The sequence below is a fragment of the Apis mellifera genome, linkage group LG11 (assembly GCF_003254395.2).
Source record: "Apis mellifera strain DH4 linkage group LG11, Amel_HAv3.1, whole genome shotgun sequence".
NCBI lineage: Eukaryota > Metazoa > Arthropoda > Insecta > Hymenoptera > Apidae > Apis > Apis mellifera.
In genome coordinates, this window is record NC_037648.1 from 13,531,305 (window position 1) to 13,555,218 (window position 23,914).

The window sequence follows — 23,914 nt, forward strand, 5'->3', positions numbered from 1 at the left end:
TATAATGAATTTTATCATGAAACGAAAATGCAAAGGAAAATAAGTAAAAAAAAACTAATATTTTAAAAAAAGAAATAGCTATTTTAAATATGGGAGAGAAGTTTCGAATGGAGCGCGATGATCTGGTCAGTTTCTGCGTCGTTTCTTCTGTCTCTAGTGCAGTGTTATCGGCTTGTTATCGTCGCGCAACACGTGTCAATATAGGCGCGCATTGGCCGCAACCGCTGGGTGCATTCACCGACACATGCGCACATTAGCTGAACAAAACTCTTCATAAACCGGCGGGAACATGTTACTCATGATTCAGTATACATGATGCCACGGCTTGGCCGCGATAGACCACGTATTACGTATATACGCCCTTCCCTTTCTTCGTTTTTTTATGGTATTACCACAACTGTTTTCATCATCAAAATTTCTTGACAGATAGATCACATACATAACCTTTCTTTCTCATTCGCGATATGATATTCAGTGTTGTGTTATAACAAAGAAACGCGACCGATGTATCAATTCAGCAACATTCTCCCCCATCGAGATAAAATATTCCTTTTCAATCGAAAAATCGAAGGAACAAATAAAAAACGACGCCGAATATTTTTGGGAAAGGAATGATCATTCGTTTAATCATAGAGAAACAACAACAAAAGATTAAGGAAGATTGCCTATCCGACGAACACGGTGAGTGATTGTTTTTGTTTTGATCGTTGTGAAACACGTGCGTATCGGCAAGCAAGTGTCAGTATAGTCTGCAAAGCGGTATTGTATATAGCTATGGTGGCAATTTGTTTGTACATATTATTAGACGCAGTTCAAAAATTATTTTAAGAAAACTGATGTAATATCTGATGGTGGCTATGAAATACGAAGCGCATTTAATACCACGATAGTGATAAAGATAGAGACAAACACCTTTCCGACTCGCAATTCTCGATGAAATGAAATGAGAGAGAAAAAGAAGATGAAGTTAAATAAAGAATCGATGAGAAGAAAATAGGTGCCTTGTTCGTGCGCTATCAAATTTAAATTATACACGTCGATTGACGTGTTTGTGTCACACACTCACTCGTGTCAATCATCTCATGCTGGTAAACAGAGCTATAATCTGTCTCATTTATGAAAACGTTTAAAAATTATATTCATATTTTTTTTTTTTTTTTTTCTAGAAGTTTCTTATTTTTCACATCTTATTTCCTTTTCTTCGAAATTTCTTTGACGTAGTACCACCCCTGCGTCACAACGGCCCAAAATTATTCTTCCCAGTAACACAAACGCGTGGCAATCACGGAGTTGCGCACTTCTTTCATGGCGCTGTGCCAATTTCAAAGTTCAGGTACTCGAGATCGCAGCATGTATAGGGTGTTTCTTTATTGATACTGATATTATATATACATATATATATATATAGATTTAATTAATAAAAACATAATCTATTCAATTTTTCTTTTCAATATGTATTTTTTATATATATCTTTTAATTTTCAGAATATTTTTAATCACGTTTGAGTTCATTTTATTTTTTTTTTTTTTATTTTTTTTCTGCTACATGAAAATTTAAAATTCTCGAAACCACACTCGTTCCCATAAAACAGTCAAATTTCAAATAGATCCGTATCATAAATTAGATAAAAAGAATTTTTAAAAGATATGTAGCATCGCTCAGGTAGATCCCTTCATTATCCGGTGAAAATTAAGCGTTTCCACTCAGCATAATAATATTGTTTCAAATCTCATTACAAATTGGATAAGTCACGCTGATGATTCTCTTGTGTTGCAGTGTGATTTGAGTATGAGCAACAACGAGAATGAACAGAAAAACACGAATAAGCGAATTATGAACTTCAATGAACTTGTTACATATCGATGAAGCATGGAGTTCCAAGTTATATGCAAAACGGATAATTCATTGGAAATCCTGTAACGCAAGATGATTGACAGGGAAATCTGTTAATTCACGCACGAAATAACACCAAGCACAAAATCTGCATTTAAAATTAATCCTTTTTCTCTTTCTCATTCAAATTAATTTCAAAACTCGTTTTTACCTCAAAATCATATTATCAACTTGGAATTGATATATTGAAATATGAAGATATTGCTGATAAAAATTTTAAAATATAATGTATATATTTCTATATAATTAAAAATCTATATACATAAAATTTATTTCATCAAATAACATGGATATATGTATATATATATATATATACAAGAATTTGTATACAACGAATATTATCGCTATTATTAAAAATAAATGTTTATAGATTATAATTATATCGATTTATATATATCGTGTATTCATCGACAAGTAAATATTTTCCTCTTTTTTTTTTTTTTTTATAAAAACAGAGACACAGATGGTCATAAAAGCGATTAATCATCTCTAATGTGTTTCCTGGTTTGAAAATATATTTTCGACATTTTTATCAAGGTTTATTTTATCAGACGGCATTTTGATGCATAAAAATGATTCATTATTAAAAGATTTGATAAGATATCAATCTTATACAACTTTTGTCAGTCGAAGAACATTCATCCTTGGTGTTTTAATCGATCGTACATATCAACTTTTTCTGCTGATCCTTGCATAAACATTGTTAAATGCTTCGATGTATTTATAAAGTATGTTTTATCGTTGCAACGTGACTAAGAACAGAAATGCATAACGCGGAAATTCTGTAATACCGTATATCGAGCAATAATCAATTTATAGAAAAAAAGAAAAAAAAAGAAAAATGTTGGTATTAATTTCCTTCATCACATATTTTCTTCCGTTTCTCTTCGATAAATCTGTGATCTATATGATATAAGATCGATATCTGTATAAGTATATATTTGTATATCAGAGAGATATTTTATCTATTATTAATTCTAATATTTATTAACCGATATTAATTCGCATCTGAACCAAATTCTCCAAGGCGAACGACCTTTAAACTTGAGTCAGAGTTCGTTGGCCGGAACCCAGAGAGACATAAAGAGATATTTGCAAAGGGATATAAGTACAAGAAGCTCGTAAAATTGAACAAAGCCGGAGGAGTGGCATAAATACAACGCACACGTGTACGAAAAAAATTTCAAGTTTATATCAATATATATACTACTTTCAGATTCAAATTTATCGTCCTCTCGAATTAAATACCAAAATAAGAGAATTTTAAGACGATAAATAATATACGTATCATGTAGAATCTTTTTCTTTCTAGAAAAAAATATATTTATTATTTCAGTATTATTTCTTAAGAAAAGATACGGATAAATTGGTAAAAATTAGACACCTTATATATCGTCGATAGCTTCTGTTTATACACGAATAAAGGTGGTGAGCCTTGCACGTGAGAAAGTCAAATCGAGGACGAAGACGATTGAAATGAGGAAAAGTAACGGAGCGAATAACGGGTTGATTTTAACGCATCTTGCCGTTACGAACGCGTTTATAAGCCTAGTTGTTAGGTCATAGTAGATCATGTAACTTTACGATCGAATGCATGTTAATAATAAGGTATAATTATATGTTAATAAGATATATTTACATATCTTAACGTTTATATTTATTTTCGTTTTATAAATGGGAATATTATTCTATTTAATTGTATTATTTCAATTTTTCAATTCGACAAAGTTTAGAGAAATCTTGTTCAATGATATAATTATCGATAACGGTAACATATTTAAGAATCCTTAAACGTTAAACATATCTATGCCGGGAAAAAATCATCAAGTTTACGAAAACGCTGTCGTTTCATTTCAGAAAATTTATGATGCTACTAATATTTATGTGAATAGATTGATGCAATAGAATTTTCAGGATTTTATTAGCCATCATATTTATTTATTACCGTCGAAACAAAATTTTAGAAAATAATTTATTGAACAGTTATTCGTATGATGTAAAAGTAAATGCAGCAATAATTAAAGTTATTAAATAAAATTATATATTATTAGAATTTGAGAAAATAATAAAAAGTTTGAAAATTAGAAATAAAAAATTTAAATGTTAATATTAATATTAATATTAAATATTAATATTTTATGTATACAGGTGTATATATATATATAAGCCATTTTGCGATAGATCGTATCGATTACTCGAATATTATCGAGGAGTGTAGTTAGTTACCCGCCAAACTTCGGAACGTTCGTTCGCGCAAGTGCAATTCGCGGTGGGAGATCTCTTGTATCATCTGGGGGGGTTTAAAGTAGTGGGGAATCTTCGAAAGAGCGGATTAAACGCGAAGCAGCTAGACTATCACCGCGTATATACCGGTACTATTGGCATGTCCCGACAAATACGCGTTTTGAGCTCATATGAGCATTATGTACTAATTAAACGTTTTATTTGCGATAATTTGCGAGTGTACCGCCAGAGCACGCGATTAACTAAATGGCTTACATAACTTGCGCGGTAACGTTAATTATTTCGAATAAACCGCGTACATTTCATTTCTCGTATCGTGAGTATTATTTCAATAAATCCGGATTGGTAACAATCTTTAATAATCACGTGAATACGATAATCAGTGAAAGTCACCCTTATTGGAGTTTGGCACTCTTTCGTTTCTTCTCATGAATACGAAATAGAGTTGCCGGTTCTTGGCACTTATGTGTTTTTTAATTTTTTGTTAAAATCAACGATAAAAACCATGTGCAGTGAATGAATGATAATTCATCAAACATCAAAGTTACTTCTAAAGTTACTTCGACAAGAACGAATTTTAAATAATTAAATGTGTTGCATATGAATTTAAACGTGGCGGTGACCTAGAAACAATTCAAAGTAGTAACTTTATCATCGGAGTAGACAAATCTCGCAACGGTGCCAAGAAAAAACCAAGTGGGGGATTAAGAAATGCGATCATTGTTCGTTCAGATTGTTGTGTGACAATGAGTTACATTTGGACTACGATTATGAAATTCGCGCCACGAAACAAAATTTCTTTCTGAATTATCATGAATATATTTATTTTATATTTCAATAAATTATATTCGTCTATAAAATTTCTAAAGTTTCGATTAAAATGAAAAGAATTTGATATAACAAAAATACGAAAAATAACAAACACGCGGTAACGATTGTTATCGGCAATAATAGACAAGAATTCGTTATTGAATTATCTGGTGAAATTTCATTTCTGCGATTGTTCTAGTTCGTGCTCGAAGACGTGCCAATGGTTAAGCATTCCATCTATAAAACGCGTAGTTCACGTTTGCTGTGGAGTTGACGCACTGCCCGCGATCGTTGCATGATATCTCATGTTTTTTGGAACACGCGGTCGTGTGTGTGTTCCAGTCTCGCGTCTCGTGCACGAATTTTACGGTGACCTTTAACGGACATATATTGAATCAAGCGTGTGCCGAAAGTGCGGTGAAGTAAAAACGAAGTGTTGTGGCTTATCACACGTGAAGATGGAGGATACAGAAGCCAAAATCATACCGGGAATCAGCATGTCCGTACTCATACTCATGAGCACGCTGTTTCTTGGCGGTGTGGTCCTTGTAATCGGTTACATTGTTAGCCGGTTGTCACAGTCCAATAAATCTTCAGATTCAACGAAAAGTAAGCACTGCTATAAATAAATTTTACTAGAAATAATCTCCTACAATTCCTGGAAGAAAATCACGCTTGCGTGTTCGTGAATCCTATACCGCTGTAGTACGATTCTCTTTTCTTTTCGTGTTTTCACTTGCAGACTGAGATAAAAGAAATTTCATGAGATGGAGCAAAATGCTAAATAAATATATTAAATGAAACAAGTTCTGTCGACATATCTAAATTTCATAAACAAGAAAAATTCCTCTCATTTTGTCTTATCTATATTTACGCGAGAACTTATATTGATAAATGTTTTTTCCTATAATCAGGCTACATTCCTAACGATTTTAATCGTTGGTTATAAACGAATTGTATATTTATAATTCTAATTATTATTACGCATGGAATGCATTTAAACGTGCTCGTGCTTTTAAAAGGAATTTGCAACGAAAATATGAATTGTTCGAAATAAATTGATCGAAGTGAATCAGGGTACAATATAATAGTGGTAATGATGCGCGTGTTGCAGGCACATTTTATAATATAAAATACTATTTGATCTGTTCCCATATTAACGCGAAGAATTGGCGGGAAATTACAGTTTTGGGAAGAATAAGAGTTTTGTCGACTGTTTCTTATTTATGAATTGTTATATATATAAACGACTTTCGTGTGAACATAACTATAATATTAACAGTGATATTGTATTTGGAAGAATATTTCATTTCATCGTAATAATTTAAATGTTTTATATTACAGTTTCGTCATAATTATATTATTACTATATATTTTATCTTATATATATATATAGATATATTGACCTAGTTTAACGAATAAATTATTTACTTGATGGGATAATGAACTATTTAACTGAAAAGATTTGTATCTATGAAGCTGAGAAAAGTAATACATCACTTTGTTACGAATCCATTAATACAAAATTTTGATAAATTGTTAATTATTTTTTTTTATCAAAATAAGAATAATATAGCGCATTATTTTTTCGTAAAAATTGAATTAGACAAATCAAATGATGGGGTTATACGGTGTGGGGTGAATCAAAGAAGACAAAGAGAGAAGAGCAGCTGTGTCGCACGCAATATTTCGTGCTAGCATACACTTCAATATACTTCATGAACTAAACTATACGCATTAGACCGTTTCTATATTTCGAAATATTTAGAAGTATCTTTTTTAGAGGTTAAGTTCAGCGATACTATCTTTTTTTTTTGTTTTCTCTTTTTTACTTACTTTTGATTTATATACTGTTTATTGCAAAATAATTAATTAATAATTATTTTATCAAAATTTCTTTATAGCAATTTTTATAAAAGTAGTTTTTTATTTATTTAATTAAATTTACAATATAATCATTAAAAAGTTAACAATATTTACGCAACGTTAAAAATATAATCGTGGGAATCATCACGTTTTCAAAGACAGGCAATTTTCGCGGCACAGAAGAGACGATATTATTATTAAAGCGATATAGTTCAATGAGAAATCGAGTTGTGGGCAAGCGATTGTTTCGTGCATCAGTGCTAAATCTTCATCGCCATGACAATGAATGTATCATAGGAGAGAAACAGAACAGTGGTAGTTTTCTCTGTTACCCGAGTAAGAGCGAGGAGTAAGAGAGCCACGCAACGGGCACCCTTGTGTATAAATAAACCGACATCGCGCCTGTATATTTATACGCGCGTCTCGCGTGCGTACACGTGTACTTACGAGGAGAAACGCTCAGGGCCGTATGGACGAATACGCTTGACGAATGGACAATTGAGATTAACCTGTTGGGATTTTTTTTCGAGGACTTTTTATTTATGGCAGCCGGAAGCATATATTAAACACGTTTCTGTCGTTCATCCTTAAATTTTGACCCTGAAAACGACTCGATCGATAAAGAACATTATCGAGTTTGAAGTTACGTAGATTTTTTTTTTTTTTTATTCGATATTTATTTCGTCAATGATCATTTATCGATGACACAAAGCTTGAATAAATTTTTTATAGATCAATCGTAAAATTATTCACACAATTTTTTACAAGTTAATTTAATTTTCAAAATAAATTTAATGATAGCTAATGATATATTTTTAAGACAATTATAAATAAACTCAAATTATGGATTTCGTTTTACATGTTGGAAACAATCGTGAAATTAATATCGGAGTAGGAAAATTTGCAACACGCGATTTCTGTCCCGTTGTAGGCCGAGAACATAAATTTGTCGCAGTGCGCTACATTTTCCGGGCCAGTGCGGCAAAACACGTCCCTGAAAACTCGCAGCACGCGTTGCGAATAGTGCACTGACCGCAGGTAACTATTTCTATTTGCCGATCGGTTTTGCTTTCTCCGTTAAATAAAAAGAGAATATCATGCACATATAACGTATGTATATATATATATATATATATTGTGCAATTAATCTAACAAGATGCTTGTTCGATCGAAACGTTTAATTCAAATAAAAATTACAAATAGTATTGCGAAGAAAAATATAATTGTAAGGATTAAAACAAAAATGATGAATCATATACATATATATATATATACAACAATGCAACAATATGCTATAAATCATCATAGATTTGAGATACATAATTGCAAAATCATTGTTTTGAGTATTTCCTTTAAAAATATAAAACTATTATCGCAGATAATTCGTAATTAAGAATCTGTTGAAATTTTTTATATAGAAAATATATTCACACGTGTCATACATTTTATTGTAAAATACAATTATATAAATTTATAACAGATATACGTGATTTATTTTTCTTAATTGTAGAAATCTTGATAATCTTTGGTCGGTCAAGAAAATTATCTCGTTTTCTCATTCATGGTTCGAAATTTTTTCGAATAAGGATAATTTCATTTTTTTAAATTATCATGAATTATCGTAATTTTCTCGATAGAAAAGATTTAATATTATCTACAATTTATTCTATTACTATTATATTATTAATATTCATAGGAAAATACAATTTTTTATTTCTTCCATTTTTTCCATATTTCAGTCAATTATTTCAGTCAAATTATTAAATTACGAATTATGAAAATTCCCGAGATGTTGTCGATAAAATAATTGTATGGAAGCATATCTGGCCATTAAAATTAGTAATAAAACTACTGTAATTAAGTCTGTAATTAAGACCATTATTAAAATGAACATATATAATTATTTTAATATTTTAATTAATTTTCCTAAATAATATTTATCACATATTGTTATAAATAATTTCAATCTTTATATCTTTAATTTAATTTATTATTTTTACAAGAAGGAAAAATTAATAAATTATACTATACGTAATTCATAAGAAATCTTCAAATAATCTAATATTAAGATTCAAGAATTTGTGTTCTCCCATTTAATAATTCTATTTCCATGCTAATATAATAATAATAATATTCCCTTCTCGTTATACTACGCATATATTTTTTTTTTTCACGGATATATGTATTATCGAGTTATTGTAATAATTGTCGTTTAAAAAGTCAAGATAACTTATCATACGTGTGTTTAGAATAGCCAAGGTAGCCGGTGACTGTTTTGGTTCTCGCAAATGAGCCAGAGAACTATTATAATATTGATCGATACAATCGATATTTTAATGGAAATGTGCTGCTATGATTAGCTAAACCCAAACTTTGGTTTGGTGATCTATCCAAGTAATTTGACGATTGATTTTCATAATAAAGCATCTAGTGTGTGCAAGCGCATGCGGAAAAAGAAAAAAAATTCTAATCTGTGATTGATTTTTCTTAAATTTTTAAAAATTATTAATTTATTATTCTAACGAACGAAAAATTTTTACGAAAAAAATAACCTATGTATTTTGTGTACACGTGGAGGAAAAAGGAATTGAAATTTATTCGAATTAATGAAAAAATTAATTAATGTAAATTATTCATAAATATATAATCAATTAAGTATATATAAGGAAATGTGATGGATGTTCATGTTATCAATTCCCATTGTATCGTTAATTTTTTTTTTTTTTTTATAACCCATTTGTGTGTAAAATAGAAGATAATTTTATTTTTCTTATATACGCAATATTAGGTAGTCTTTATAAATTTTACAGATTATATATAATTCCTTTATATCACAATTTATTATAAAATAATTTTAAGAAATTATATAACGATTCAAGCTTGTTAAAATTTGAAACAAAATTTACTTATATATATTTGTATAAAAATTTTATGGAAAAAGGAAAATTAGAAGGTAATAACGTGAACATCCAATGAGGGAAGATTCCGTTTCAACGCGCCGTCGAATTAAACTATACGCTCCCTCTTTGTGTTACGACGATGCGCGAGGCAGGATCGTAAAGAAGCATTTTTCTTCGTTCAACAGAGACGAAGGGAAATATCACGACGGATAACAGAAGGATAGGTTGTAACGTTTTCATTAACTCGCAAATAAAGTTAATCAAGCGTCGAGTGCTACGCAGCAATGGGCAATTATGCGATAGCTGTTCGAGGTGCAATGATATCTCCGTAAATACATTCCATCGAACCCCGAAACGGTTATACACTTACACGCGCGACACCTATATAAACGTTGCGTTGCATTGCGCATGACCGCACGTGGATATCTATCGCGTTATATTGTTTGCATAAATCTAGGTTGAGGTTAGCTAGACTAAGGTTCCGTTTCTTCTTTTTTTTTCTTTTTTTTTTTTCTTTTCAATATCAGGAAATTAAAACGCGTACGATATATGTATTATCGCGATATAAATATAGAAAACTTTTTTGTTTTAATCTAGCATGAAAAATCAATTTTATGAAATTGAAATAAAATAATATTGTAATATGAATCTGTGCGTTTTTTTGATTTACTTCCTTCACTTTTCCCTCACCCTACTTTCACATTTATACATAAAAGATCGGAATCAATCTTGATGTAATTTTATAACGTTATATATTAATTTTCTTTTCTTACTTGAGCGTATAATAATTTTTAACGAAAAAAGAAAGAAAGATACATTTATATTTAGCTTAAAAACGTATAAGAAAGTACATGTCGATGTAAATAATAAAAATAAGAAATAATAAAAGTTTAAGTTTAAGACCGCAAAATTTCTCTTTCCTCGATTATGCATTTATGTATTGTCAAATTTAAATAATATATTACTTGGACATGAAATAGATACGAATAAAAGTAAGGAAATTTGTTCGTTAATTTGACCGGTGTCAAGTACCGTTAATTTTGCGGGCAAAGAATTAACGATCGAGAAACAAGAGCAATTTATATTTTAGGATTAAAGTCAGGATACATGATTCACGAGTGTCGTTTATTCGCTCAGGTCATTTATTTAAGTGAACATTTTTAGAAAAATTATTACCATAAGAATCTTACTTCCAAAACAATATAAAATATATACATAAATTTGAACCATAAATTTTGAATTTTCTAAGAAAATTCCGCGATCGGCAAAAGTATTTTCCGCATCCATCCTTTGAAACGGAATTTATAATGGAATTATCCAACGATTTGAAACGGATTGAAAATATTCCACTTTTTGTTTCTAACTTTGATTTATTGCAATAAATCTAAATGTATTACAATTCTTTTAACGTATAACCACGTCTCTGATAATTATTATTATTCCTTACTATACAATTATATTTTTATTAAAATTTAAAAAATCCATCGAAATTCTTCCTTAATTATTTCTCTAATAATAGGTGAGGCATCCACGATGGAGACGAACGTCGAGAATTTTTCTAAAAAAAAAAAAAAAAGACAAAGAGGTATTAAATGTAACTTTCCACCACACGGTTCTGCCATGAACGTTTATAAAAGTATCATAAAATTGTTCCTGTTTCCGAATTCGCATGTTAATAATTAAAGATAAAGAAAAAGTTCAAGAAAGCTAGAATGTTAAAAGGAGAGGGGGAAACAAAGAGATTGCTCGCGCTTTCTTTTGTTTTGGGAAACAATGTTTAATTTGTCAAGAATGAGACTTGCAATATACTCGATTATTCTAAACGATATTAAAATTATTCCAATTTTAAGTTAAGAATTTTTGCTATATCCTTTTTGATAATTTCCAAAATTTTGTTCCAAAGTTTGAAAGTTAATTTAAGACAATTTTGATCATTTTGTTGCAATTAAAAAAAAAATTTTAAATAATATCTGGTAAAGTAATTCTCACAGAAATAGTAAATAATACAAGCTTCTTAGTAAAAATAAACTTGTATAAAGTTGCACTGAAGAGAATGTCCTTCACTTTGACTACATGCATTAAGGTCAAAGCAAATGGACTATTTTTCTCCAAACGTGTAACTTTTATTGAAGTTTTAATCAGAAATATAATTTTTCCATATCCATAATAGATTTTAAATATTTTAAATTTACTTTAAATTTTTAATTGTTTAATATTATTAGTAGAAAATTGTAGAAAGAATTCTTGATTTTGAATTGTTAATTTAAAATCAAACAAGATAAAATATATATATATATTTTTTTTTTTAGAAAAAATTTAAGTATATTCTTATGGAATTTTATAATTTTTTTTTATAACTTATTTAAATTTAGAAACTCAGAAAATTAAAAATCATGATTTTTTTTCTACAATTTCGACCAATAGAAATTTAAAACAATTTTTTTATATATTATTTACAATTATTTATACATTATTTTACATTATTTATTTATAAATTAATTCTTTTAATATTTAAAAAAAATTGTTTCCAATTCTAAATAAATTATAAAGAATGTGCGAATACTTGTTCATTAATATATCATACAATTTTAAATTTATTAGAAATTATAATAATAATAATAATAATATTATTATTATTATTATTATTTTTCATATCAATAATGCAAATTTTGCAAACTTTTAATTATGTCATTATTTCAACAAAACTGATATTATTCATATACCGTGATCTGTTTACTTCAAACTTGACCAAATCATAATTTGTTGACATAAACAACAAATGTTGTGAATAACATTTGTTTATACAATATTAAGTTCAAATGGTATAATCGTGTAAAAATTCAAGGAATTAATCCAATGTGTTAAAATTAATTAAATTCACTCTTTTTTTTTTATACCATTATTTTTTACTAGTTATCTAGTATAAACAAATGTTATAAACAATAATATAAATAAAAATGTTTATTAAATAAAAATATATCTGCATATAAGTATCTAAATATTTCTTTTCCGAAACATTTCCGCATAATAATACTAATTTCAGATGTTATTGTTCAAAACCATAAAATGCCAATCACCCAGGTCAATTTTACTTACCACCGTAACTACCATAACTGTAATATTACTATTGTTCACCTATTTTAATATTTTATTTTCCATATTTAAAGTATGGTTTTCTTCAACAAGTAACTTTTAAACCTTTATAATACTTCCTATTAATTTGTTGTTCCCATTGTTTAATTACCAGAAAACAGTAATCCGAAAATATTTTGCACGGCAATAAATCATGAGTAACGGGTTAGTAAATAATCAGTCAATTTTCTTATTTCTGAAATAATCCAAATATATTTCTATTTCTAAGAACCTGTTTAACATATAATTTTTATGATATAAAAATATAAAATTTAATATAAAATTTTTTTTTAATATAAAATTTGTTAAAATGTAAAATTGTTTAATATAAAATTTTTATATAAATAGATCAATATGATTGAATAATTTTTATTTATATAATGTTAATTTTTCTGATCAAATATATATATTTTTTTTTTTTATTTAAAATTATGTGCAATATATATTTCTTATATTTCTTATATTTCTGAAATAATACAAATATATTTCTATTTCTAAGAACCTGTTTAATATATAATTTTTATAATATAAAAATATAAAATTTAATATAAAATTTTTTTTTAATATAAAATTTATTAAAATGTAAAATTGTTTAATAAAATTTTTATATAAATAGATCAATATTATTGAATAATTTTTATTTATATAATGTTAATTTTTCTGATCAAATATATATATATATATATATATTTTGATTTAATATTGCAATATATATTTCTTATATTTCTTATATTTCTGAAATAATATAAATATTTTCTATATAAAATGCTGTTTAATATAAGATTTTATATAAATATATCAATATTATTGAATAATTTTTATTTATATAATGTTAATTTTTCTGATCAAATGTGTATATCATTTAATTATTGTATATTTATATATATTTTGATTTAATATTGCAATATACGTTTCTTGAAAAGGATTGACAAATAAAAGCTTACATTTTTTTTATATTTCTTTGAATAATTTCGATAATGGTGATCAAACAAAAAAAAAATCATAAATTCATTGTTGATAATAATTAAAGAAATTTATATTGCAAAAACTGAAAATTTTATGTTAATATACATATTAAAAAAGCATAATAGAAATGCAAGGACTCGTTATTATAAAATCTTCTTTTGAACACATGTATGCTTCTTAGATTGTTAAACAGATTTGAAAATTATTTGATTTCCATTTGCATAATGATTGGGAAAAATAAGCAAATATTGAATAATTCAAATGAATATTTCCTTCAACACGTGGTTTTGTAAGATTTCTGTAAAAATAATTTTTTTTCTCCCTTTTTTTTTCTTTCCTTCACTCATTTTTATAATTTTTAAATATTAATTTAATCTTAATATATTTTTTTCCCAACAATATATATACATATTGTTGTTGAATTTTTAATGAAGATTTGAAAATTGATAAAAAAAAACCAGTTTAACCGGTTCTTTCGTCATTTTATATTATTCTATAAAATAATTTATTATTAAATACTTCTTATTAAAAATACTTTTTTTTTTTATGTTAAAATAGTATCATTGTGAAATAAAAACAAAGAATCGATATACAATGCTAAAATATTATAAAATTATGAACAGTTTTATAATTATTTTATATAATAAATTAAAATTAAAATTAAAGATAGAAAATATTTAATATATAATATATTTTTGTTGTTTACATTGTGAAATAAAAACAAAGAATCAATATACAATGCTGGATAAAATTATGAACTGTTTTATAATTATTTTATATATATAATAATAAATAAAATTAAAATTAAAGATGGAAAATATTTAATATATAATATATTTTTATATATTTATATAATATTTTTTGTTTACAGTCTTAAGTTATGATAGAATTATTTTTATAATAAAAAAAATAAATATTAAATATTCAAAAATAAATATTATTCCTTAAAATTTGTTGGATTCTGAAATATTTTTATTTATTTTTCATATTGTAAGAAGAATTATAATTTAAAATTATGAATAATTTAAAATATGAATAGATATTAAAAATAATAAATATTTTATTATATAAAATAAAAAACTCTTAATACAATAAATATTTACAATATTTTTATTTAATTTTTCATTAAAAAAATTCAATGTTAATTACAATTTATTATTAATTACCTTAATTACCTTATTTATTAATAAATATATATATATATGAATAAATAAAAAGAAAAACTTTTGATTTATGAGATATTTTAATGTTTATCACGTGAGTTTGATAATTGCAAATTGCACTAAGAAAGGAGATCCTATGCTATAGGGTAGGGATAGGACGACAAGGATTGGTAGCCTTAAGGGTTCAACCCCTCCAAAAATTAGTATACCTGTCCGCAAGTCAAGAGTAATATAAAAGGGCGAACATCAAGCGGATGTCACTTATTATTCCTCAAATTCTCATACGATCCAAATACTCCATCCAAATACCGAGAGCGAATTTTTCTAAATTCCTCTCAAATTCCTCTCAAGTTTCTCTCAGTTCTTCTAATTTCTAATACGATCGAAGTGTTCAGTTTGTGCGAAAAGTTTAGTTTTATATCAGTGCGTTCATTATGGAGTTGATTCGTTTCAAATATTTTAAGTTTGAGATAAAGTAAGACAGTGTCAAGACTTTAAGACTTGAATATGTGAGAGAGAAAAAACATTACTACATGTGAAGACGAGGTAAACATACAACACAGTTAAGGTTATTTGTCGCGTTCGGTAGCATGTTTTGAAAGACTTCCCACGAGTGACGAGATGTAACGCGACGGAGATAGGAATGTTGTGTGTATATCACGTGGCTCGAAAAATAGTTTTACTATTACACGGCGGCGATGAAGTTATATTGTGTTAAAATTAAAACTTTTTTTTCACGATAATAATTTTTAATCGGCAACAGTAATACGCGTTAATATCTAACAATAGATAACAATAAGTGTAATAATAATAATAATATTTCTTTTCGTTCTTCCGATATAGAAAATATAAGGAATATATCGCGAATATATTTATATCGATATAAAAGATATACACGCATATTTAATAAGTCGATCATTAAGAATTTAATAAACGTTTTTATTAACGCGTCGTGCGATTATAAAAATATTAAAGATTCATGATTTTTTTTCAATGCTCTCTTAAATTACTAGAAATTAAAAATTTTAATTTCGGAATAAATAAAACGAAACAACAATAATAACACGATTTATCGAAATAGAAAATTCGGTCTCGCAATTATTCTTATTATTTTCCATAGTTTCTTACTATTCGTCGGTAACATATACTCTCATTTGTACCAACCGTTCCCTTTTATTTCGTGCACAGGCTACTTTCGTTCGAAATAGTGTGCGGTAATAGATATATATACATATACATTTGTCCTTTTTAGATGTCACAGAATCGGATAAGGTGAAGTTCGAAGAATCAAGAGATTCGACGAGCGGATCGATTGGGGCGGCCGGCGGTACCAACAAACGTGCTAAAAACAAGAAGAGACGCGAAACGCAACAAGAATTCACGCATTCTTGGGTGGTCGGTGCCCTCAAAGGGCACACGGGGCCCGTCCTCGACATGAATTTTTCCAGTAATGGAAAATTCATCGCATCTTGTGCTGAAGGTATGTACCAATAAATATTAAATAAATATTCGTTCATCGGGAGGCCTCTATCGACATATTTTTTTATCGCAAAATATTTTCATAAATCGAGTCGTAATATACACACACACATATACATATATATAGATAAAAGCGAGAATCAATAAATGGTCTGAATGATTAATTTTTTCTTTTTCTTTTCCAATTTATCAAACGAAATACGTCTTTATAGTATTTTATTCCGATTAAATAAATAAATAGAGTCGTTAAGTAGAACATATTGTTTAATTAGACGATTATCTATCTAAAGTTGCATAACGAAGTAGAGAGATCTCGTGAGTCATATATCGAATGAGATTCATTTTGGAGATTTTCTGACGATGGATCAATCGCTGCGCCATTGCAACAATTGCCGGTATTGCGCGAGAAAAAGCGATAAAAAAAAGTTATGTCTCCGATAGAGCCACCCGAAGGACGATCTCTTGTGTTTTTTTTTTTTTTTACTTCCGTTCTTTCTTTCCCTCGTAATGTATAACTCCGTAGAATAATTTTTTTTTTTTTTTTTTTTTTTTTAATTCGAGACAAATACTCGAGACTTTTACTCGACTTGTTTTTCATCGATGACGCGATGACGAGCTTTCTTATTATTATTATTTATTATTTTTTTTTTTTATTTGTTGCATGCTATCGTTGTGCCAGTAACAATAGTCGATTTCTTCTGTCTTTGCTTGCACCGTTTTTTCACCGATTTACAATTTTTTTATACACTCTTTTGAAACTCTTCTCTCCTCTTCGATTTGGTTCATTTAGTTATCCACCGTGTTAAAGATAAATCGTAATCGTTAAATGCGTAATTAAAATAAATTTTTATTATTTTGAATTATTGACATTTTTGAAATTGAAGCAGCATAAAAATCTCCGTAGCGGAGATTATTAAAATTTGAAAGGAAAAATATTTTGTTTCCGTTCGATAAAACAAATTTTATTTTTTTAAGTTACGTTACGAATTTTTCGTTCTACGAGTTCTACGAGTAAAGGTAGATGATGGATAAAAATGTAGGTCGTCCGAGTGAAATCAAATTGTCGGGTCTCCGTGCTTTGGTTTCTCGAAAAATATCGATCCGTCTCTTTACAGTTCGCTCTGCATACTTATCGTTGTATTGTATAAGTTATTCCAATCTGCGACTTACCTGCGGGAGGGTACGATTTCAAGAGAAATATAAAAATGGATATTTCTCTTTTTATCCTCTTATGTGTTATCGATCCGATCGAGTTGGAGAAGAACGAAACATATATAGTGAAAGTATAAAAATAATGGAAAAATCACTCGCGCCTAACGACTACTTTCACTATTTCATCTTTGAAATCGAAACAAGATCAAATTCCCCGATTTCTCATTAGCTAGTGATACCAGATAATTCCAATTTATTTTAATTAATTAAATCTTCGTTCGTATATACTTATATCGAAAAATTATCGTTGCATCTTATACCGTTAAATTAAAAACAATTAAAAGCATAAAATGTATCGAAACGAACTTATTCTCTCAAGAAAGAAAGAAAAAAAAAATTAATAACTTATTTTAAACTTAACTGCCTTCTCACCATCGTTTCTCCTTCTCTCTCGTTTCAACGTACGTTCCGACGCATCCTGCGCGCGCATCATAGATGGATTTCGTAACATGGCGGCGTCGTGTAAGGATTAAAATATTTGAACAGCTCGTTGTGCCGTCTCCTTTAATGGTTCACATTGTGACGATCGTGGGTGACCCGTTGGCCATGGAAGATTTTCGTGAAGCCGATTCGGCTTCTCGTCCACGCCGAGTTTCTCTTCTTTCGTTTCTCCCGCCGTGTTTAACCTCGAATCCGCAGTCGGCACACGTTCGACATCGTGCCACGTGTGTAGTGTATACGTGTGCGTGTAAGAGAGAGAAGATCGCGGAGTTATATCGTCGAATACACGAATAATAGGAGCGGTCTCACGCTTTTTCATTGTTCTTATAAATTTCTTGGAAAATGAATCTTTTTATAAAACTTTTAAAAATTCTCCGACGTTTATTTTTAAACCGTTATTATATATCGGAATATCATTTTCCAAGAATAATTAAAGAGAAGTCTGAATAAAATTAGAAATATTTACATAACAAAATAGTTCGATGATTACATTAGTTGGATAACTTCCATCGAAATCGTTTGCCTAATTTCACGCGAAATATTCGCCGTGTATATCGTTGAAAGATTATTCGGTAATTAATGTGAATCATCAGTCATGCCTTAATCGCGAGATCGTCTATCCATGAATCATGGATCCATCTTGGAATATTCGTAAAGCAAATAATCAATGATAATCGTGACGATTTTATTACGATATCAATGATGGGAAAAACAATCTACGTTTCAAATCATCTACGTTCTTTCCGTTATTTTGAACGTTCGACGATTCAGAAAATTGATCTCGGAATCTGATCCAAAGTAAACTTGAAATCGTTCGTAGGTTGGGATAAATTTAGAGAACGGCTAATGAACTTAATTTTTCGAATCATCATTTCCCCCCCCTCCTTTTTATAATAGTCTCCTTCAATTTTTCCAATTATCGATATTTTTTATCGATTAATAATTTAATCGTCGTTGTTTCGTTTTAACAATTCGACGATCTAATCGGTATCGGTAATAAAAATATCGGATATTTATCGATCGATCGATTATCTCGAATTTAATTCTACGAAACGATATATAGAATTCGGGGCCAGTGGCTGGCTAAGTTGATGCGTCGCTATCACCTTTCCGATGCGCGAGCGTAACAAGCGCGGTTGTAACAGCCTAATAATAGCGCGACGTGGGAAATTCTCTGGCCTTAAATCAAGCCCACACGCCGAGGCGATTACTTATGCTCGCACGGTGACTCGATGAAATAGCTCCGTCATAAGCCAATAATTCGGCGAGCGAAGATTATCGAACGATCGAATCGAAGAGAATCACTCCTTTCTCCAACGAAATCTCAATTATCGTAGCCAAATTCTTGGTTTCGAATCAATTTTTAATTCTTCGCCGATATATCTCCTCTCTTTTTTCCTCGTCGAATCTTATCTTTTGTTGTATCGATAAAAACATGATGTAGCACTTCACCAACGAATGGTTTATAATCAACTCGTAACGTTTCTTTCATTAAAAGATACTCGAGATCGTTAAAAATCATCGTTACATTTCCTTCGTATCGAAATAAAAAAAAAATGTCGAAGAGTTAGTTTTCATTCTAGTTTTATCTAGTTTGTTATTTCGATTCGAGAGCGATAATTCATTCTCTCGTAATTTTTAATCGATTCCGTCGCGTTGGCAAGTTTTATTAGACATCGCGGTTCCCTTTCCCCCACTTTGCACACTATTATTCAGACTCACGCGAAGGCCGGGATTTCCTCGAAGAATCGAGGAACGCATCGGATGATTTCATTAAATGACGCAACGGTATATATCGAAGCCGGTCATTCCTGCGAAACGGGGATACACATGCTGTTTATTCCGTTATCCGAGTCACCGTCGCTTTTTTCGTCCCTTTCTTTTTCTCTTTCTTTTCCCTTCGCTCGAACGTACGGGAATCCTCGCGCGATTGTGTCGCCCTCTTTCGAGAAGCTCGTTACAATGCCTGTTCGACGTCACTTTTTTTGCGTGGAAGGAAACAACCGATAAATTCGATACAATATTTCGCTCTTCCTCCTCCCGGAATTTTTTAGAACATGAATAGTTTCTGACGTAAATTAATTAATCTAATTTTATCGCATCGATTTCTTGGCTTCGTTTCGTCAAAATGGGAAAATTGAAAGGAAAGTTTCTCTGTATAAAGCTATTCCACTTTATATCGAGATATAAGAAATACGACAAAAATATTGAAATTGTAAAATAAAAGAAATGTATTTGCTATCAATTATATAAAATATTTCTCGTTCTCTCTCGAAATCTAATACATAATAAATTTCTCTAACCCGAGAAAGCAATTTCGTGTATATATATATATATATATATATAATATATCTTTAAAAAATAAAAAGTTTCTTCGCATCGTATTTTTTCTCTCTTTTTATCTCATCTCTATCGAAAAGGATCGTGTTGTTTCTATACCGCTAAAAAACAGAGAAAAGAAAGCGACCCTTTCCACGCGTGACGCGTTTGGCGAAAGTTGCGTATTACTGAATAAACAAGAAGCGTTAAAACGGTTCACCTTTTATTGGCCGCCCGCTTTTTGTGCTTTGGCCTGTAACGAGAGCGTAACGCTATTCGATCATGTTTTTTTTTTTTTTTTCTTTTTCATTTATTTCCCTCTATTAACTCGGACGAGAAATGCTCGAAGATTCTATCTGATTACTCTCGAGAAAGGCTTTTAGAACCAGTAGAATTTTTACGCGAATTTCGTTTTATAGAAAAACTAGCTCGAATTAAATTGCTTTTCTTTTTATATATATATATATATCTTTCTAAGAAGACTAGTTCGATGTTTTACGATTTTTAATTTCTTTTCTTTTTCTTTTTAATTTAATTTATCACCAAGAGCGTTACTTTTAATCCTCTATAACGTCCCATTTTACAATTCTTTGGATTAAAAAATTTTCTCATCGATTACAATCTCTTCCTTTATTTCGATTATAGAGGGTTAAAAAAAAAATCGATACTGAGAATCGGTGGCTCCTTTACGGGCAGACAAAAATTCATATACGTTAATTCATACGTCCGCAACTAAGCTTTCACTTTCATATTTTCCTCTTCTTTTTTTTTTTTACAATCTTTTTTTAGATAAATTATTCGCGCAGCAAATTTACGAACAAATTTATTTAATATTTTTAAATATATATATATATGTGTGTGTGCACATGATTTTACTATTATCGATCGCTTCGAAGACTTTCAAAGAAAACTTATACTTTTCGCTGGAATCGTATCGAGTTCATTCGCGGCGCGTGATATAGGGGGAGGGCATCGGTTCAAGGCAGAAATATGGCGGTCTCTGGGTCAAGAGCGACTCGGATCGATGTGGCTACGAGTTTTTTTTTTTTTTTTTTTTTTGATGCGCACATACTCGCCGTACTTTTATTTTTCGAATAACATTTTTCGAAAAAAAAAAAAAAAAAGATTGTATCGTTTCTTTCGATCTGAATTACAATTCGAAATATTCGCCTCGTTGCAAGAATAATAAAATCGGTGGAAATGTATTCGCGCGGAATAGATAAAAGAAAAAAAAAAAAAAAAATTTAAGGAAAAATTCATAGAACAAATGCAAAAATAGCTTATCTCTTATCGAGGCTTATTTATTTAAATTATATATATAATTTGTATAAAATAAGCCTTCTTTTTTTTTTCTGTTTCAATTCTTAAAAATCAAATCCTTAAATTTTTTCCCTCGAATTATCTTCGAGCCCGAAACATTCGTATGTATGTACGTATGTATGTATGTATGCAATTTGCAATTTTCAATTATCATTATATACGCTATGACGAATAAACGAACGAACGAACGAACAAAAAAGTAAATAGAAACGTCAACGAGACAAAACGTTAGAAAAAAAGAAAAAGAGCGTAGAGATGCATGCACGTGGTGTGTGGCAAGACACATTAACAGTATTATATAATGTAGGTCTGATTATTAAAAATATGCCGGACGATGAACTGACGAATATATATGTTTTTGTATGTGACATAAAGATTGCGGGCTGCGGCCGGAAGAGGAGGTCCTGGATCCTGGGGAAACGGAGTGCTATAAGAATCGCGTCGAGATGTCTGCGTCGACGAAGGCGGCGAGGAGCAAGAGTAAGATAACGAATGCTCAGCAATCGCATCCGTCTCCATCCAACATGACGTCACCGGCGATGCCCACCTCGACAATGCCCCCCCCCTCCGCGAAAGAGGATCGCACGATCCTGAGCAGGAGGCAGAGGAAGAACCGTACCAGGAACCCTAGGGACCAGCGTCGCGAGCAGGACGACGAGCAAAGGATACAGGAGGAGTACGACGAGGAGCAACGCGACAGCAACGGCTCCGTTGCCGTCCAGATGACGTTCGACGGGGGGAGGGAGCCGGATGATGATCCGAGGATGATCAACAACGAGCATGGAAACGCGATGATCGAGAATAATATGGGCGTCATGATGGGAAACGGCGCGATGATGATGATGATGATGGTGGGCGCCGGTTACGGTTACGTCGACTCGAGGAATTGTGATTTTTTAAGCAACGAGAGAAGGCAGCTGTGCCAGTTCAGTGACGCCACCTTGTCGTCCATATTGCGCAATTACACGCTCACGGGCGAGGGTCTCGCGCATCTTGGCTATCCGGTCGAGTGCGCCTATTACCCGGGATACACAGTGTTTATAAACAGTCCTCACCCGACCGGTCACCGCGTGCCGAGGTATCATCGGTTGGACGCGAACGCGCAGGAATTCGTGCCGAGTTCCCGCCAACGGTGGACCGCCGCGGAGAGCGAGGGGGACAGCGGTAACTCGAGCGGAAGCTCGGTCGACAATTCGGACTTCGAGCAAGAGGTGACGTCGTCGGACAGCTCGGACATCGGCGAGTACTCGTCCTCGTCCACCGAGTCGAATTTTTTCGACCACAATTATTACCAAAGGGTGACGAGAAGGAATTCGAACGTGGAATATTACTCGACCATCGAGCTGATGGCGATCGAGCGAAAGTGCGCGAGATGTCACAAAAGTTTCTACGTGAACAGGGAGGATGGTGAATACCTTTACGAGGAGAAGTGCGTCCATCATTGGGGAAAATTGCGAAGTGGTTTAGGTGGTGCTCATTGTGATTTGTGGGAGTGTTGTCGGAGCCGTGAAACGTCCCGGGGCTGTACAACAGCCGACTTCCACGTTTGGACGGGGGCAGTCCCGGGATACAACGGTCCATTCGATGATTACGTGCGTACGAAGTTGGCTCAAACGGTGCCACAAGATGGCAATTACGGTGTTTACGGTATCGATTGTGAGATGTGCTTCACTCGACGCGGCCTCGAGCTAGTTAAAGTTACCGTGGTGGATATGGACGGTAGGGTCGTGTACGACACTTTGGTGAGACCCGACGTGGAGATAATCGACTACAACACGAGATTCAGCGGTATATCGGCCCACGACCTCGAAAACGTTACGAAACGTTTGATCGACGTCCAACAAGATCTCCTAAGTTTTATATTCGCCGAGACGATATTGATCGGCCACGGTATGGAAAACGATTTGCGCGCCCTGAAGTTGTTACACACGACGGTGATCGACACGTGCGTCGCATTCCCCCACTTCCTCGGTTACCCATACCGTTCGAGCTTGAAAACGTTGGCTAGGACGGTTCTGCGAAGGGACATACAAGTGTCGGAACACGATTCCGTCGAGGATTCCAGGATAGTTGTTGACCTCATGTTGAGAAGGGTGAAACACGATTACGTAGATAATCATAGTTAATGTACAAAAAGAAAAAAAAAAAAAGAAAGAAAGGCTGCCGAA

General features: G+C 31.0%; 1 protein-coding gene across 2 annotated transcripts; it reads left to right on the forward strand.

Annotated features, from left to right (window-relative positions):
- Positions 1–113: 113 nt before the first annotated feature.
- On the forward strand, positions 114–23,914 carry LOC725324. Of its 2 annotated transcripts, none has more exons than XM_006566465.3 (3): positions 114–681; positions 16,228–16,455; positions 22,122–23,914. In XM_006566465.3, the coding sequence occupies exons 1-3, from the start codon at positions 612–614 to the stop codon at positions 23,870–23,872; spliced, it is 2,049 nt and encodes a 682-aa protein (XP_006566528.1). In that variant the 5' UTR covers positions 114–611; the 3' UTR covers positions 23,873–23,914. The 2 variants fall into 2 exon arrangements, with proteins under 2 accessions (XP_006566528.1, XP_001121184.1); XM_001121184.5 differs by lacking the exon at positions 114–681 and adding an exon at positions 4,120–5,557.

Coding starts and splice junctions, on each gene's coding strand:
- LOC725324 (XM_001121184.5), top strand. CDS start 5,407: ATGGAGGATACAGAAGCCAAAATCATACCGGGAATCAGCATGTCCGTA. Junction 5,558..16,227: donor ATCTTCAGATTCAACGAAAA/GTAAGCACTGCT, acceptor TGTCCTTTTTAG/ATGTCACAGAATCGGATAAG. Junction 16,456..22,121: donor CATCGCATCTTGTGCTGAAG/GTATGTACCAAT, acceptor TGTGACATAAAG/ATTGCGGGCTGCGGCCGGAA.